We start from the raw sequence: 15,398 nt of genomic DNA, 5'->3' as shown, positions 1-15,398 counted from the left end.
AGGTTAATGACGTTATTGTCCGATATCACCATAGAGATACATATAAAACTTTGTTTTGCTAAATGGAGATGGACAAAAATCTTTGAATGCTTATAATTGTTTAACTTTTTAATCAATTTCAATTTCACTTTCAAATTTTGTCATGGTATCATCAAATCTAGTCTTCATTAATATGAGTAATATAGCCAATTCAACATCAGACAACTACTGTATAGCTTGTTAATAAAAATTAATTTAATTAAACTTATTTGCGGCTTGATGAAAGGTTAATTTTGGATTTAAAAATTAACTGACTTAAGAACTATTTATTTAAAAAAAACTGATGGGTACATAAAAAAATAAAACGATAAAATATCGATAAACTCTTTAAGAAGATCCTTCTGCCACCTTAACAAGTAAAGTATTTCCACCATCGCCAGTTGATGGGCAACCTTTTAAAGTACATGTTTCAAGCTCTCCATTACTACCACAGACACAGGTGTTACATTGTACTTGAACTCGTTCGCCAGGAGTACATTCTGATAAGAAAAAAATTTTTTTAAAAATAATAAAATTAAAATAGAATACCTTCGAATCAAAACCTACCAAATTTCAGATCAAGAAATCAAGAATTATATATTATTTTTTTTGTTTTATTACCCTAAGGCAGGCATGGGTGAGTTATTTTAAGTCAAAGTCATAATTGATATAACTTTATTGTGTGTTATAAACTTTATTGTGTGTCTCTTTATTCAAGTCCGCATTTCTCATAGAGGAGGAAGCGAGACGAGTATACGACTCTTATATCTATCTCAGTTTTTCTAATAGTAATGAGATAGGTAGAAAAAAAAATGTTGTCGCTCTGTCTTACTCGTATTTTAGGTTGTCACTGTCTTATACTGGTTATACCATGCATATATGTAATATGCAAGGTATACTAAGTTTAGTCCCAAGTTTGTAACGCTTAAAAATATTGATGCCACGCACAAAATTTTGCTATAGGTGTTCATAGAATCACCTAATTAGTCCATTCCCGGTTGTCCGTCCGTCCGTCCGTCTGTGGACACGATAACTCAAAAACGAAAAAAGATATCGAGCTTAAATTTTTACAGCGTAGTCAGGACGTAAAAAGTGAGGTCGAGTTCGTAAATGAGCATCACAGGTCAATTGGGTCTTGGGTCCTTAGGATCCATCTTGTAAACCGTTAGAGATAGAACAAAAGTTTAAATGTTCCTTATCAAAAAATAAACAACTTTTGCTTGAAACATTTTTTCGTAAACATCACTGTTTACCCGTGAGGGCGCCAATTAGGCGGAAATTTTATAGTATGTAACATACTTGAATATCAGTTATGCATGTGTCACATGTATATATGTGTTATGTGATAAAGAAATCAACACTGACTATGCATGGTATTTCAACAATTAAATCAGTCAATTGTTTGTTTTCACTTGTTATATTTTAAGTTAAGAGTCCGAGGGACTTCTCTAAGTCACATTTGCCCATGCCTACCCTAAGGTGAACTTTAAAAATAAATTTAGAATAACTAACTTGTTATGATTACAAGAACCATACAAACTCATATGTGTCACAAAGTGACACATTTTTTTTTCAACCAGTATTTGGTAAATTAGGATTCGTTGGCAATGTCCAGGAAATTTAACTATACTTACTTTCATTTTCACGTTTTACAATACTTCTTACTTGAAATTCATCTTGCGATTCAAATGCAGGAGTAGCATTTTCTGTGAATAAATTCAATTATTAGTTTATCGATCTATATACAGGGTGCTTTTTTACTTGATATTTGCAAAAAAATAAAAAAATAAGACAGAAACAAAAAATTATTTCAAACAAAAGTCAAAAATCATTTAAAAGCCTCGATCAATTCCAAATCCATGTTTATTTTTAGATGTCCACTTCATTTTTTCAAATGGAACCGTAAAAGACAATTTTTTTATTGCATTTTTTTGGGATTTAAGCAAAAAATAACCCATAAATTCATTGATTTCTTATGCGAGAACTATTGTTTTTAAAGAAAATTCGTAGAATGTGAAGATTTGTTTTTTATTTAATCCCGCGAAATTATTGAAACTTTTTCAATTTTTTTTACACATTTTTTGCAAATGTCAAGTTAAAAAGACACCTTTATATAATAGAGGAAACTGACTGATTGATCGATCAACACACAGCTGACACAACTAGTATTATTATAAAAATACCAATTTTTCTGATTTACATATTACATGATCATTCAATATTCGATAAATTTGTAATTAAAAATGGGTAATAAAATGCAATTATAAGAAAATAGAAGCATGGAATTTTCCAAAATACAATTTAATTGAATGAATTTTTCTAATTTTTCTATTTAAATGAAGTTTTTTTGCTTCTTTTAATCATAAAAATTATGAATTAGATTTCTTAATAATTTTCTAATTTCGGAATTTTTTTAGAGTAATTAGGCCCAATAACACGAAACTGCTTCAGTTGACCACTGTTCTTTTTATACCCTGTATAAATGTAATATATATATCAAGGTATACTAAGTTTAGTCCCAACTTTATAACACTTAAAAATATTGATGCTACCAACAAAAAATATATATTCTAAAGAAATATTCACCCGTAAATAAAAAAAGACTGTATTTATTAGTCAAATTCTCAAGTTTGATCAAAATTGGATACAACAAATTTTTTTAGCATAAACAACTTTATGTTACGGAATATGATAAAGCCCAATTTGTTAGTGTCATTTTTATTCAGAAAAAACAAACGACATTAATTATTTCTAAGATATCATCCATTTGGAGTATCCCTTGAAAACGTACCGAAAGTTTCTGAGTGGAAAACAAGGTCCAAATAAATAAATTAAATGAATTTATTCTTACCTAAATATTCAAGTTTAAAACTTTCAGATACTTGTGATAAACAAATCACAAGAATTAAACTGCACAAAACTAATTTGAACATTGTATTTATTTTTAATTAATAAAATCAATGTGAAACAAAATGATTACAAAGGAAATCACAGTATGAACTAATGATTAATAAAACCAATTCATTCCTATTTATAATTCCCTCATAAACACCCAACCAATAAGGACTGACTAATTTATAATAAATATTTTTGATAACATTATAAAACAAAGTGTACATTGTGTATATTAAATAAATTGGGAGTGCTTAAATAAATACAATGAAGAACTCTACTGCATTTACCTAAATACCTAAATTAAAATTGACTTTCGTTTAAATTTAACTTTGTCTAGTCATAGTAATAAATGTCTGAATAGAATTGCACGGGGTCTCCTTTTTAACAGTGACAGAAGAAAATAATTTTTATACCATGTATATATGAAATATACATAGTATATTAAGTCTGGTAAATGAGCAACATAGGTCAATCGGGTCTTGGGTCCGTAGGACCCATCTTGTAAAACGTTAGAAATAGAACAAAAGTTTAAATGTAAAAAATGCTCCTTATAGAAAAATAAAAAACTTTTGTTTGAAACATTTTTTTGTAAGCATCACTGTTTACTCACGAGGACACACATTAGATGCAAATTGTATAGTATGAATTAATATGGGATTATCAGTTATACATGTGTGACATGTATGTTTGTGTAATGTGATAGATAAATCAATACTGTCGTTACATGGTATTTCAACAATTAACTCAGTCAATTGTTTGTTTTCACTTGTTTTTTTTATAGATTTAACCAAAAATTAACTAAATATATAAGCGAAACTTAGTAGAGTTACATACATGGTGTGGAAAAATTGAATGAAAGCATGTGGTATAAATCGGTTTAGAAGCCTTCAACTACAGATTATTACTAATTATTTGAATTGGGAACTGACATGGAGTCGTGGCTTAAAAAATATGTCGAAAAGTAACTTCCACTTTTAAATGTTTAGCCCAAGTGATAGTTAAAAAAAACGTTAAAAAACATTTTTCGTTTTCTATTCGTCGCTTGTTGATGAAAATTTATTTATAATTAATGTGGACTTTAATGAAAATTACGTAAAAATAATGCTCAAAGCTTTAAAGTTGGCGTTTTTTGAACGATTATTACATGAGGCGTGTTTACTTAAAAACAAAGATCCATCAACTTCTGAATAATTATAATAACCAGATAATACCTGGCAGTCACATTGAATGTTATAGAAGCGGCAGACAGAATTAGTTGCGAAAAAATATATAAGTTTATGATCTTATCACAAACTACGGTGTTTGAAGTCTGGAAAATGGAAAAACGAAGATTTTTATAAATCTTACTAATGGGTTATAAAAAATATTTATATACCACCAGACTGCGTGGAAAATTCCTTTAACAACTCTCCGTGATGATTTTTGAGCAATTGACTTCAAAACTAGAAAGTACAGGTTTTCTAATGAGTATAATAAGGTTTTTGATAGTGCCTTTTTTTATAAAACGGCGGCCAGGTAAAAAAACGCCAAAATTATGGAAAAATTATGGTTTTTGACATGTTTAAAAAAAAAAAAAAAGTGAGAGAGTGATAAAAGTTTTTAAAGAACAATATGTCAGGGCTTATAAGAAGGCAGTTTAAGTTTTCGAACGATATTAAAAAAATTCCAATGCGATGATTATTTAAAAAGATACAGGATTTTAAATCCAGAAGTGTTAATTTTGCTTGGAAAGCGAATATATTTGTTCAAAAAGCTCGTACGGAAACTTATTTTTAGGCCATTTTCAAGAAAAGTACAAAAGCTTTCAAGTAGTCTTAACAAATTCGTATAAAATAAATTTTAAAATTTTGGTACGCTTCTAAACTTTATATAAGGGATAACAATTATCTTACTTTTAACACTGCGTGCAAATTCCAAAAGCTTTAATAAACAAAAATACAAGTTTTCAAACGAGCTATTGCGACTTGAAATTCGATAATTTTTCGCAAAGTGCAGAGATACAGCTGTTTGAAATTATGTTAAAATTTTGTGTTAAAAAAATTATCCTTTAATACTTTGGTTCTGTATATATTGGTATTTTTACTGAAAAATATTCAGCCTCACAAGCTAATTTTTACTCAATATCATTGTAGCGGGCTTAACGTAATCAAATTGGTGTATTTAAAAAATGAACTGTCTATGCTCAAATACTTATACAAATTTTTCATTGTTAAGATTTTTTTTTAATACATACATATACAAAATAGTTGACAATACTTTTATTTTAATCTCATTCTGATTGATGATAAAACTTGACTCTTTCTGTAGTTAACTTGAAGAGTCTGTATTCTAATCTGACGGTATCGCACACTGCACTGTTTATATAATTACAATCAATTGTTACCGTACAGTCTAGCAAATTCTAGAACTGTCACGTATGTTCTATTAAATCTATTGCATATATTTCACTTGTATATGTTTTATCTTTGTTTAAGTAATATATTAAACGATTTTGTTTATTTCTTGAATTGTCTAGATTATATTTGTTTTTAAGATAGTACTGTATGTGTGTGAATCGTTGAATGAATATATCGTCGGATTGTTTATAACGACGGATTATTTATATTGTTAACACCACATAATCAATTGAAGGAATTCTTTTAGACAATAATCCAGGCACAAGTTAAACTAAACTCTATAAAATGAAAAGTATAGAAAAACATTGAAATAAATGTAAAAAAACACTTTGTTTAAAACTTTTTATCAAAATAATTGTACTTTTAAAATCGAAAACATTGTTGATTATTACAAAATTTTCATGGGGTATAAATTTTCAATTTAAAATTAATTTGTGTTTATTCTTTTTTTTTTTTTTCTAAATTTTAATTTTAAACACTCAAAAATGTCAATTTTGAGTATTTAAATAGGTAGGTTATTTCAATTTAATGAATAAATAAAATTAGTTATATCAACATTGAAATAAAAAATTAATAAATTGATGCGGCATTGTGGAATAATACTTGATTTTAAGCAACAAAAAATTTGAATATTTTGTTCCTAAGAGTACCTACATTTAAAAAACTTTTATTTTCATGACCTTGCAAGATGAACAACGGCTACTCGTTTCTCAGCTTTTTTATGTTCATAAAAATTGTATTGACGGAAACACTATTTTGTATGTATGTCAAAACAACTTTTCCCGATTAAATTGGAAATAGGCGAATAATTAGCAAAGCAACTTTTCCCGATTAAATTAGCAATAGGACAATAATTAGCCGCTATTTAACCGTAAATTAACCCGGTTTATCTAAGAGCCCATTATCAATTTAATCGGGAAAAGTTGCTTTGCTAACTTGACATACATCTTTTTTGTGTAAATACTTTTAACGCAACTTCGATTAATTGTGGAACGAAATGTCAGACAAATGACACTCTCGAAATGACATTCGTCATATACTCTTATTCTTTTCATGAAATTTAGAACTATGTAACGTTAAATGCGTATCGAATTCATTCCGGTTGATATAATAGTAATATGCTGATGAAATTATCTGCCTTCCAGACCATGCACTATTCAAGATCTAATGAAGGTCATAAAAAATTCCACCACACGTGAGAGGGTCTCAAGAGTTTTTTGGTGTCCATTTCTAAGAGATTTTGCTCCATAATTTACATTTCTATAAAATTTTTATAATTTCCCAAACCTTTGATTTTGATTTGGTCACTATCAATAATACACAAAAGTTATATTTATTATTTATTATTTTTATAACTTTTATAACAAAATATTGAAATACTGAACTATTACAAAATATTGAAATATTGAACTTTTTCAAAATCCAAATAAATATATACCTACCTACAGCAGAATTATTAAAAAGTTTCCACTTTGTTTTCCTTTTTTCAATTTTTTTCACTTTTGTTTGAAAATTTGTAACCAGCAAATTCTCAAAATAATAATTTTTATTACAGATTCTTATTTGTCATCGAATAACTTTTCCCACAAAACTTTTTTCCCTTTATTGTTATTTTTAAAAAAAAAGTGTCTTTTTGCGGCAAAGAACAAAGTTAACCTCGAATTTGAACATGAAAACTACCCTGTTATTGCACTTAAAAATAAGTTAATTATAAGCTGAAACTTTTTGAAAAATGACTCTGTAAGTACATATATAGTTATTTTTTCTACTAGCTTGATAATCAAAATTACAAAAGTCCGCAGCACCTACCAACAGTTAATTTTTACACACAAAAAAAAAAACATACAAAAATTTCCAATTACAGTTAAATTTAAGAGTCAAATTTTTTTAAATTTTGATTTACATTTGCCTCTTTCAACAACGCATCATACTTTTCCTTTGATATACCCAAAAAACCATCCTCCAAAGTCTTGCAAACGACTCGTTCCACTTCGGTAAGATAACAATTTTCAATGTTGATTTTTAAAAAATATAATTATAAAATCATGCTATAAATAATCTGGAAAATGTTTTCAGAAATATAGGGTACTTATTTAATAGATGTAAGAATTATGTCTGAATTGGAATTAGGATTTTCTATAAAATAAAATTTTTTAAATTATACAATTTTTTTTTATGTGAATCATCATAATTTAAAAAAATGCAGGCCCGTGCGCAAGGTAGGGGTTTTGGGGGTCAAACCCCTCTCATTGAGAATCTGTTGATATAAATTTTCAATTAACAATATAGTCCTGTAAATGCACTCATTTATGAGACGCATTTCTATTGACGAATAAGATAGCCACGCATATTTTGAGCTCGGTACATACATTTTTAATCATCGCAATAATTTATCAAATTTAGCTTGTCTCTTTTTCAATAAAATGAAAAATTTAGATGAAAACTTTTGTTCGAATTTTTGAACTAAAATATTCAATTTTACACGATGTTTCCCGAGACATCCGGGTCGACAAAGTTAAACTATGGCGAAAACGCCAGACGGGATGCCAAAAATCTACTTGAAGCACTTGATAATTGCAATAAAGATTCGTTTTCGAATGCCTACCAAATGTTTTGTATTCTGGCAGTTTTGTCTGTGACAATAGTGAATGAACGCTCCTTTTTAACCTTGTGTCATCTCAAAACATACCTTAGATCGACAATATCTGAAGATCAGCTAAATGGTTTATTCCTTGCTCAATATACATCGTTTGTAGACGTCGATACACAGAGAGAGTTCTGGAAAAGTTTTTTTCTATACCTTGAAGAATAAACCTATTGAAAATAGGGACTGAACTTTGACATAATTAAATGTTCTCTTACACGAAAAAAAAAATTTATTGAATTTATAACCTAACTTGGCGAATAAAAATTTGAACCCCTCCCTTGAATTATTCCTGCGGGCGGGCTTGAATAAATGAGTACTCACTGACTGACGCATCTGCAGACGGCTCTTGGTACCCACCAGTTTTTCTGGCTAGCCCTTTAAAATTAAAATGGCATATATTTATAAAACAACTAAAAAGTCATGGAACTAAAATTACACGGAGCTGGAATCAACAATCTAGAATGAGCTTTGAAAGTACAAATACTTACGAGATAAGTCCACTAAAATGGATGAACGTGTATGTTTCCGCATATTTGCCCCTAAAAATTGCATACATAATAAAATTAGCTTTTAACGTAGTACGAGCGCCAAGGCGCTTTGATGATGAATTTTGTTATAACTTCATGAATGTAGACGAAAAATAATAATAAAAGTTTTCGATATAACATAATTCACAGTCAAAATTTAAAAAAAGATATTTTTTTAATTTGTGTCCCCACTACCGTGCTCATATTAAATTTAAATAGTTTTTTCTTAATTTCCACCGACTACTATTGGAGAAATTTATGAAAATATATCATCCATCTACTGTTTTACCATAAACCCAATGTTAAATATACCTACTTTTGAAGTCATTTATTTATTTAAATAATCTGACAAACCCCCCTAAAATTTTCAGAATTGATTTAGACTTTTTCCAACTTCATACAAAAAATAATCAAGCCTTTTATCCAAAATTGCCCTTTGCCCTGGCACTCTTACATCTTTAAGCGCTTTGCCTGGATAGCATATAGACCATAGTTTGAAAACGCGGCTCAAAACCCTAAGTGTTTTTTTTATACAAATTTAATTGAAAAATCTAGTTTTATTTTATTAAATCTCGAATCGATTCGATAAAAGCTTGTGGTATTTTAAATCAAAACTTTTGTGTTGGCTATTTCATTAATATTAAATGTAAAATATATGATCTGTAAATACTAATTCACGTGCGTTTGCATGAAATTGTCTTTGCAAGAGTATTTTACATAATTAAAAACTAATTATAAGCGATAAATAAATAAATAAAAAGCGATACTAGATTTATCAATAGAATCATAACTTTGTACGCAATTTTAGCACGATTGGAAAAAGTTGCTCAATATTTAGTTTTGAACCAAACGTACTTTCCAAGTTTACATAAAAGCATTAAAATGTGAAATGTTTGGGTAAAATATGCCGTATGGAATAATCAGACTAAAAAATATATTTTTAAGTACCTGTTGTGGATCGCTGCAATAAGCTTACATTCCTGTTATCACTTTTAATTTTTTGTGTTAAACAAACGAATATAATTACTGTACAAGCAAACAAGTTAGTAAAATATTTTTTATTCGGACTTTAATATTCGAAATAAAAATATCGATACTTTCTTTGTGCCGTGTAATAATCATCCAATAATAAAATTTAATTTATTACCCATTAAATATCCATTCAGTTTCCTTCTAAAATCTAATTATTTTTGTTAATGCCCAACGTTTTTGGTTGCACTATTGATAAGAGAAACTTTTTTTTTTTCATTTGTCTTTTATAATGTAATAAATTCAGCATTACATTATAAAATATTTTCCAGGGAAATTTTTTATTAGAAATAATTAAATTTGGATTAATAATTTAGCTAATTAAAAATACAATCAAATTTGAAAGATGCAGTTCTATTAATTAAAAAAAAATTAATTAAGAATGAAGAATATAACATTTATTTCTAAATTCAGATAAAAAACAAGTGAAAACAAACAATTGATTGAGTTAATTGTTAAAATACCATGTATAGACTGTGTTGATTACACCGTCACATTTACACATACATACATGTCACACATATATAACTGATATTCCCATATAATACATACTATATAGATTAGGTTACATGGCTGTCCACGAAGGATTCATTTAGGCTATAGATCCCATTGTGATATCATATATGTGTTTTACCACCTTGCCGCTGATAATTTCATTTATCAGCTCCTCAATTTCAAAGACTGAGTGCACCTCTACTTCATGCATATACCATGCACTACATCAGCCCACCACAACTTACATACTATATAAGTTGTGCCAAATTTGCTCTCTCATGGGTGAACACTGATGTTAACGAAAAAATGTTTCAAACAAAAGTTGTTTATTTTGATAAGGAACATTTTTTACAATTAAACTTTTGTTCTATCTCTAACGGTTTACAAGATGGGTCCTACGGATCCAATACCCAATTGACCTATGTTGACCATTTACGAACTCGATCTCACTTTTTATGTCCTGAGCACGCTGTAAAATTTTCAGCTTGATATCATTTTCGTTTTTGAGTTATCGTGTTGACAGAAAGGCGAACAAACAGACGGACAGACAACCGAAAATGGACTAATAAGGTGATTTTATGAACACCTATATAAAAATTTTTTCGTAGCATCAATATTTTTAACCGTTACAAACTTGGGACTAAACTTAATATACTATGTATATTTTATATACATGGTATAATAAACATACTTACATGATTTTATTGTACTCAAAATAGCGGGTATTTTGAAGTGCTTCTCTTCAAATTTTTGGTTTTTTTATAGTTAGTTTAAAACCCATAAAATTGTGAACAAATGGAGGATATGAGGATAATGGAAATGAAAACTATCACGCCATAACGTGGAAATCTTTTAATTTTAAAATTACCCAACGAAGTGACTAATTACTAATCAGCTAATAAAGATATATAAAACCTTAACAAAGAGATGTTTTTCCAATAAATTGATGTCACGGTCAATAATAGTTAAAGAAAATAAAATAAGTTTTTTTTTTTGTTTAAATTCACATAAAATTTTTATCTCTGACTCGTGGAAACTCTTTTTACTTTTTAAAAAGAATATCGCACTTGACATTTTGCGACATACAAGGTCAAATATAATTGATTTTAAATTAACACTAATAGATAATTTAATTAACAGAAAAAATGCAATGGCAGACACAGTCTGAGATAGTTCTAAATAAAGAAAGCAGGGAGCTAAAATATACTTTTAGTTTATCTGCGTGACTGATAATAGATGAAATTTTATTTTCTTGCAAGGCTGTTCTTTGTAAAATAACAAACAATTTTCGTTCCTAACATTTTTGCTTAAACATAATAAATTCTGTGGAAATCGGACGCAAAGTTGTTCTGTACTAAAGAATAACTAATAAAACATTTGCTTGTACCCTTTAACAGAAAAAAATTAGAACATGATATATTATCTAATCCTCCGCGTTATGTAACAGCTACGACCGCATAAAATTTTAATTAGAAACTATCTGTATTTTGAAAGTTAAAAAGGTGTTCCAGTTTTTAAATTACCAGTATAGGAATTTATTGTGATAGGTCCGATTTTCGAAATCGAAATTTTCAACATATCTGTACGTTTCGTGGTCAGGGCAAGACATTAACACCAATCTGGAGAAGGGAAGTTATTCGAGTAGACCCTCAAGGGTCGCATCAGATCTTAACCACGGCTTCTTCTGTTAATAAAATCACCCGATACAAATAATTTTATGATTGGATTTTATTTCAAGTCCAAAATGATTGAGGTATACAAGGTTAGGTTAGGTTAGGTTACATTGGCTGTCCACGAAGGACACACTTAGGCTATAGAGCCCATTGTGATACCATATATGTGTTTAACCACCTTTTCCGCTGATACTTTCATTTATCAGCTTCTCAATTATTGCACCATGCACTACACCAGCCCATCACAACCATTAATTAAATTAATTTTTGTTGCAACCGCGGGAATCGAACCCGCAGGGGCGTAGTTACCACCGTATCAGCCGTATCAATGATACGGGGCCCCCGAGCTACAGACTCCCCTTACATATGCAAGCAAAAATTGGTAAATGTTATCCACAATGTCACTTAAAGGGCCATTTATTGATTACGTAAGCATAGAAAAACTGAAATCGTGTTCAGCTATACATGTTTCAATAAATCAATTTACCGAAAAAAGGCAAGAAAAGTGTATATTTAATTTGAATTGTTTGGCTAGGTCAATTTCTAGGAGGAAGTGATAACTTATAATCAATCAATAAATATTTATTTTAATTTAATGCTAGCAATTTTGTTTCTTTTGTGAGAAATCTTCACCTTTCATTTGGGCCCCCCAAATAATTTTGATACGGGGCCCCTCCAAGTCGAGCTACGCCACTGCGAACCCGCTACCCTATGCTTACCGCGGACGGAATTTGTTACGCTGTAACCAACTGAGGAATACAATCTATGCCATATTTTTGGCATAAATTTTCGAAGAACTTTTTTCTAACAAAGTTTTTCAAACAGTTAGTAACTCAAATTTTGACTCCAAAATCATCTTAATAATTGACGTTTTTTAAATTTAAAAATAATTTTTTTTTAACATTCTGGTCCAAGCTTAAGCGGTTGAAGTTTAACGTTAAACGTAACTGTTCCTAATATTTTCCGCAAGTTTTCATTCTTGATTACTAATCTTTTGGGCTAAAGGAAGTATCAATGGCGAAAAAACACATGTTTCATGGAAAATAACAATTTTATTTAAAAATTAATACTCCTTTAATAATCACAAATTTAACAAAACAAAGAAAAAAAACAAAAAAATACAAATTTCACAAAAAAAAAAAAAAAAATTGCTTTATGCTGTTCGGGTGATGTACGTATTTCCTGCACTCGATATACATCCAATTAAAGTACAAGCCGCAGACGTTCCATCATCGTTACATACGCAAGTGTTACAATCTTTTTTGAATGATCGACCAGGTTCGCACACTGAAAAAAATCAAATTATAATAATATAAAATCTAATGGATCTGGGATCTGGAGCCAAACATTATAACTGTCTTCTCAGAGCAGTTGGAAATTAGAGAGACTATTTATCAAGGTGGAAGCTTTTCCTCCTATGATAATTTTCGCTCCTCTTTATAAGTGCCTGATAAATTTGTCATTGCGCAGCAAGTTTAACTTCATAACATGGATGAAAATTTTTAATTGAGGATATTCTAACAAAAACTAGCATACAAAAGAACGAGTTATTCGTTGTCCGAAAATCTCAATTTTCATGGCGTCCAACCACAGGCATTTTGCTGTTTAGAGAGTTGTCAATACGGATTTTTGTATTTTTATTCAATTATATTCTCTTTTATTCAAATTTTCGTGGAAACGAAAAAGCTTAGTCGTTCGAAAATGATCGAAGGCAAATGCTACGGCAGATCCTAGACTATAATTTGTCCTGATTAAATTTCAAAAAATGTATACTTACCGCGGGTTTGACGTTTCACAACTACAACGTGATTTTTGAATTCTGGAACATTTCCATAACTTTGAAGTTCATCTGTAATTTAAAAAAAAAATATATAAGCTTAACCCTAAACAAATAATTAATTTTATTTAAATTTATATTTAAAAAACATTTAGGTAGTACGAACGCCAAGGCAACTTTAAGACTTGCGGTTGAAATTATTTGTACCTTATTTTCAACTTTGATGTTGAATTTTGTTATAACTTCATGAATGTAGACGAAAAATAAGAATACAATTTTTCGATATCTGCCTTGGTTTTCGAAGTATCGAAAGCTAAATAATAAAACAAAATTTTCAATATTTTTAAAACTACTCCAGATATCGAAAAAATTTATTTGTACCTACTTTTCGTCTTATATTGTCAAGTTATGACATAATTCACCATCAAAATTGGTAAAAAATTAATTTGTGTCCCCACTACCGTGCTCAATAATTTATTAAGGTTTTAACTTTAACTTTAATATTTTTTTTGTTTTTTTAATTTCCATCTAATAGTTTTGGAGAAATTTATGAAAACATATCATCCATCTACCCTTTTCCCATCACACTAATGTTAAATATGCCTACTTTAGTCATTCATTTATTTAAATAATCGGATAACCCCGCTCAAATTTTCAGAATTGATTTAAACTGTGTACAACTTCATATATAAAAATCAAGCCTTTAATCCAAAATTGTTCTGACACTCGCACATCCTTAAAGAAAATGCGATGATTCGATCGAAATTTATATGAAATATAATTAAAAGCTTTTTCAAAACTAAGTTTTACCTTCTGTTAATCCAACAATTTTAGCACTTTCAATATATTGTGTTAAAAATACACAAACAATTAATGCAGACACAATTAACTTGAACATTTTGTTTAAATCTTTGTTTAAGTCTAATGTTGGTTCAATCTCATAAAGGTTAAAATAATAACTGATAATTTAATGATCAATTTATTCGTCTTTTATACTATTAATGAAACTGAATGCAAACAACTATTAAATAATGAGTTTAAAAAATTGTAAACATTGTGAGTGGTTTCCGATGTTCTCTTAAAAGAAATTTGTTAATCTTTTTAATGACTAGGCAAATATATTATTTCCTACAATGTAGGAAAGTTGTCTAAGTAGACCCACTTTCAAGGTCGACTCACTGCAATTAGTGAGTGTGGAATTTATTTAGTTATTTATCCTAGTAATTAAATAAAATCTTTCATGCTATTATAAAGGCGGAAAGTCTTATATTATAACAGTCTTATATAAAGCAAGATATACACATACCTTATAAATTATGTTAAAGTGAGACTCACGCTCAACACACGATAGTGTCCGTATAATTTACCTTTTTTTCAGTGATATTTTTTATTTTTTATTTTTCCATGTACATTTATTAACTTCCCAGGGGAAGTTAATGTAATGGGATTGATTATGAAAATCTCTAGTTTTACATGTTTCAGCGGTTTCATGGCTGCAATATCCGAATCAAACTTTTTCAATGTGATGTCTGTGTGTGTGTGCGTATGTTGGTTCGGATTCTTTCGCCTCGATTATCTCGCGAAGCGGTTATGATTGGGCTTATTCGACGCGTAATCGCGCATTTAAGAACTGAAAAACTTTTCAGCAGAATTAGTTGAGCTGTTTTTTAATGGTAATAAAAAAACTGTATATACAGAATCTGAAAAGTGGATAAAACACATCATTTATCTATGGAGATAATGATCGTTACAGCATAAACTGCAGTACATGTTCGAAGAAGGCTAACAAGACCTTTTTTTAAATGCTTTTTCCCCCTCTGGGAAGTTAGTCGTGTGTACTACAGGGGTCGCACTCACACGACTTCAGTACTACACCGACTATGTACTGCTAATTTATTAATAATAGTTTTGCCTTCCTTATTGGTTTTTTATAAGCTGGTA

The 15,398-nt window shown here is 29.2% G+C and overlaps 1 protein-coding gene across 1 annotated transcript; it reads right to left on the bottom strand.

Moving 5' to 3' along the window:
- Positions 1-308: 308 nt before the first annotated feature.
- LOC123293018 lies at positions 309-14,436 on the bottom strand. Its single transcript, XM_044873734.1, has 6 exons — positions 14,268-14,436; positions 13,458-13,529; positions 12,836-12,967; positions 2,870-2,959; positions 1,653-1,724; positions 309-518 (listed from the first exon to the last, which is right to left on the bottom strand). The coding sequence occupies exons 1-6, from the start codon at positions 14,353-14,355 to the stop codon at positions 367-369; spliced, it is 606 nt and encodes a 201-aa protein (XP_044729669.1). The 5' UTR covers positions 14,356-14,436; the 3' UTR covers positions 309-366.
- Between the last annotated feature and the right edge of the window lie 962 nt (positions 14,437-15,398).

This window comes from Chrysoperla carnea, chromosome 2, assembly GCF_905475395.1.
Source record: "Chrysoperla carnea chromosome 2, inChrCarn1.1, whole genome shotgun sequence".
NCBI classification, from domain to species: domain Eukaryota; kingdom Metazoa; phylum Arthropoda; class Insecta; order Neuroptera; family Chrysopidae; genus Chrysoperla; species Chrysoperla carnea.
This window is presented reverse-complemented; position numbering and strand designations above follow the sequence as displayed.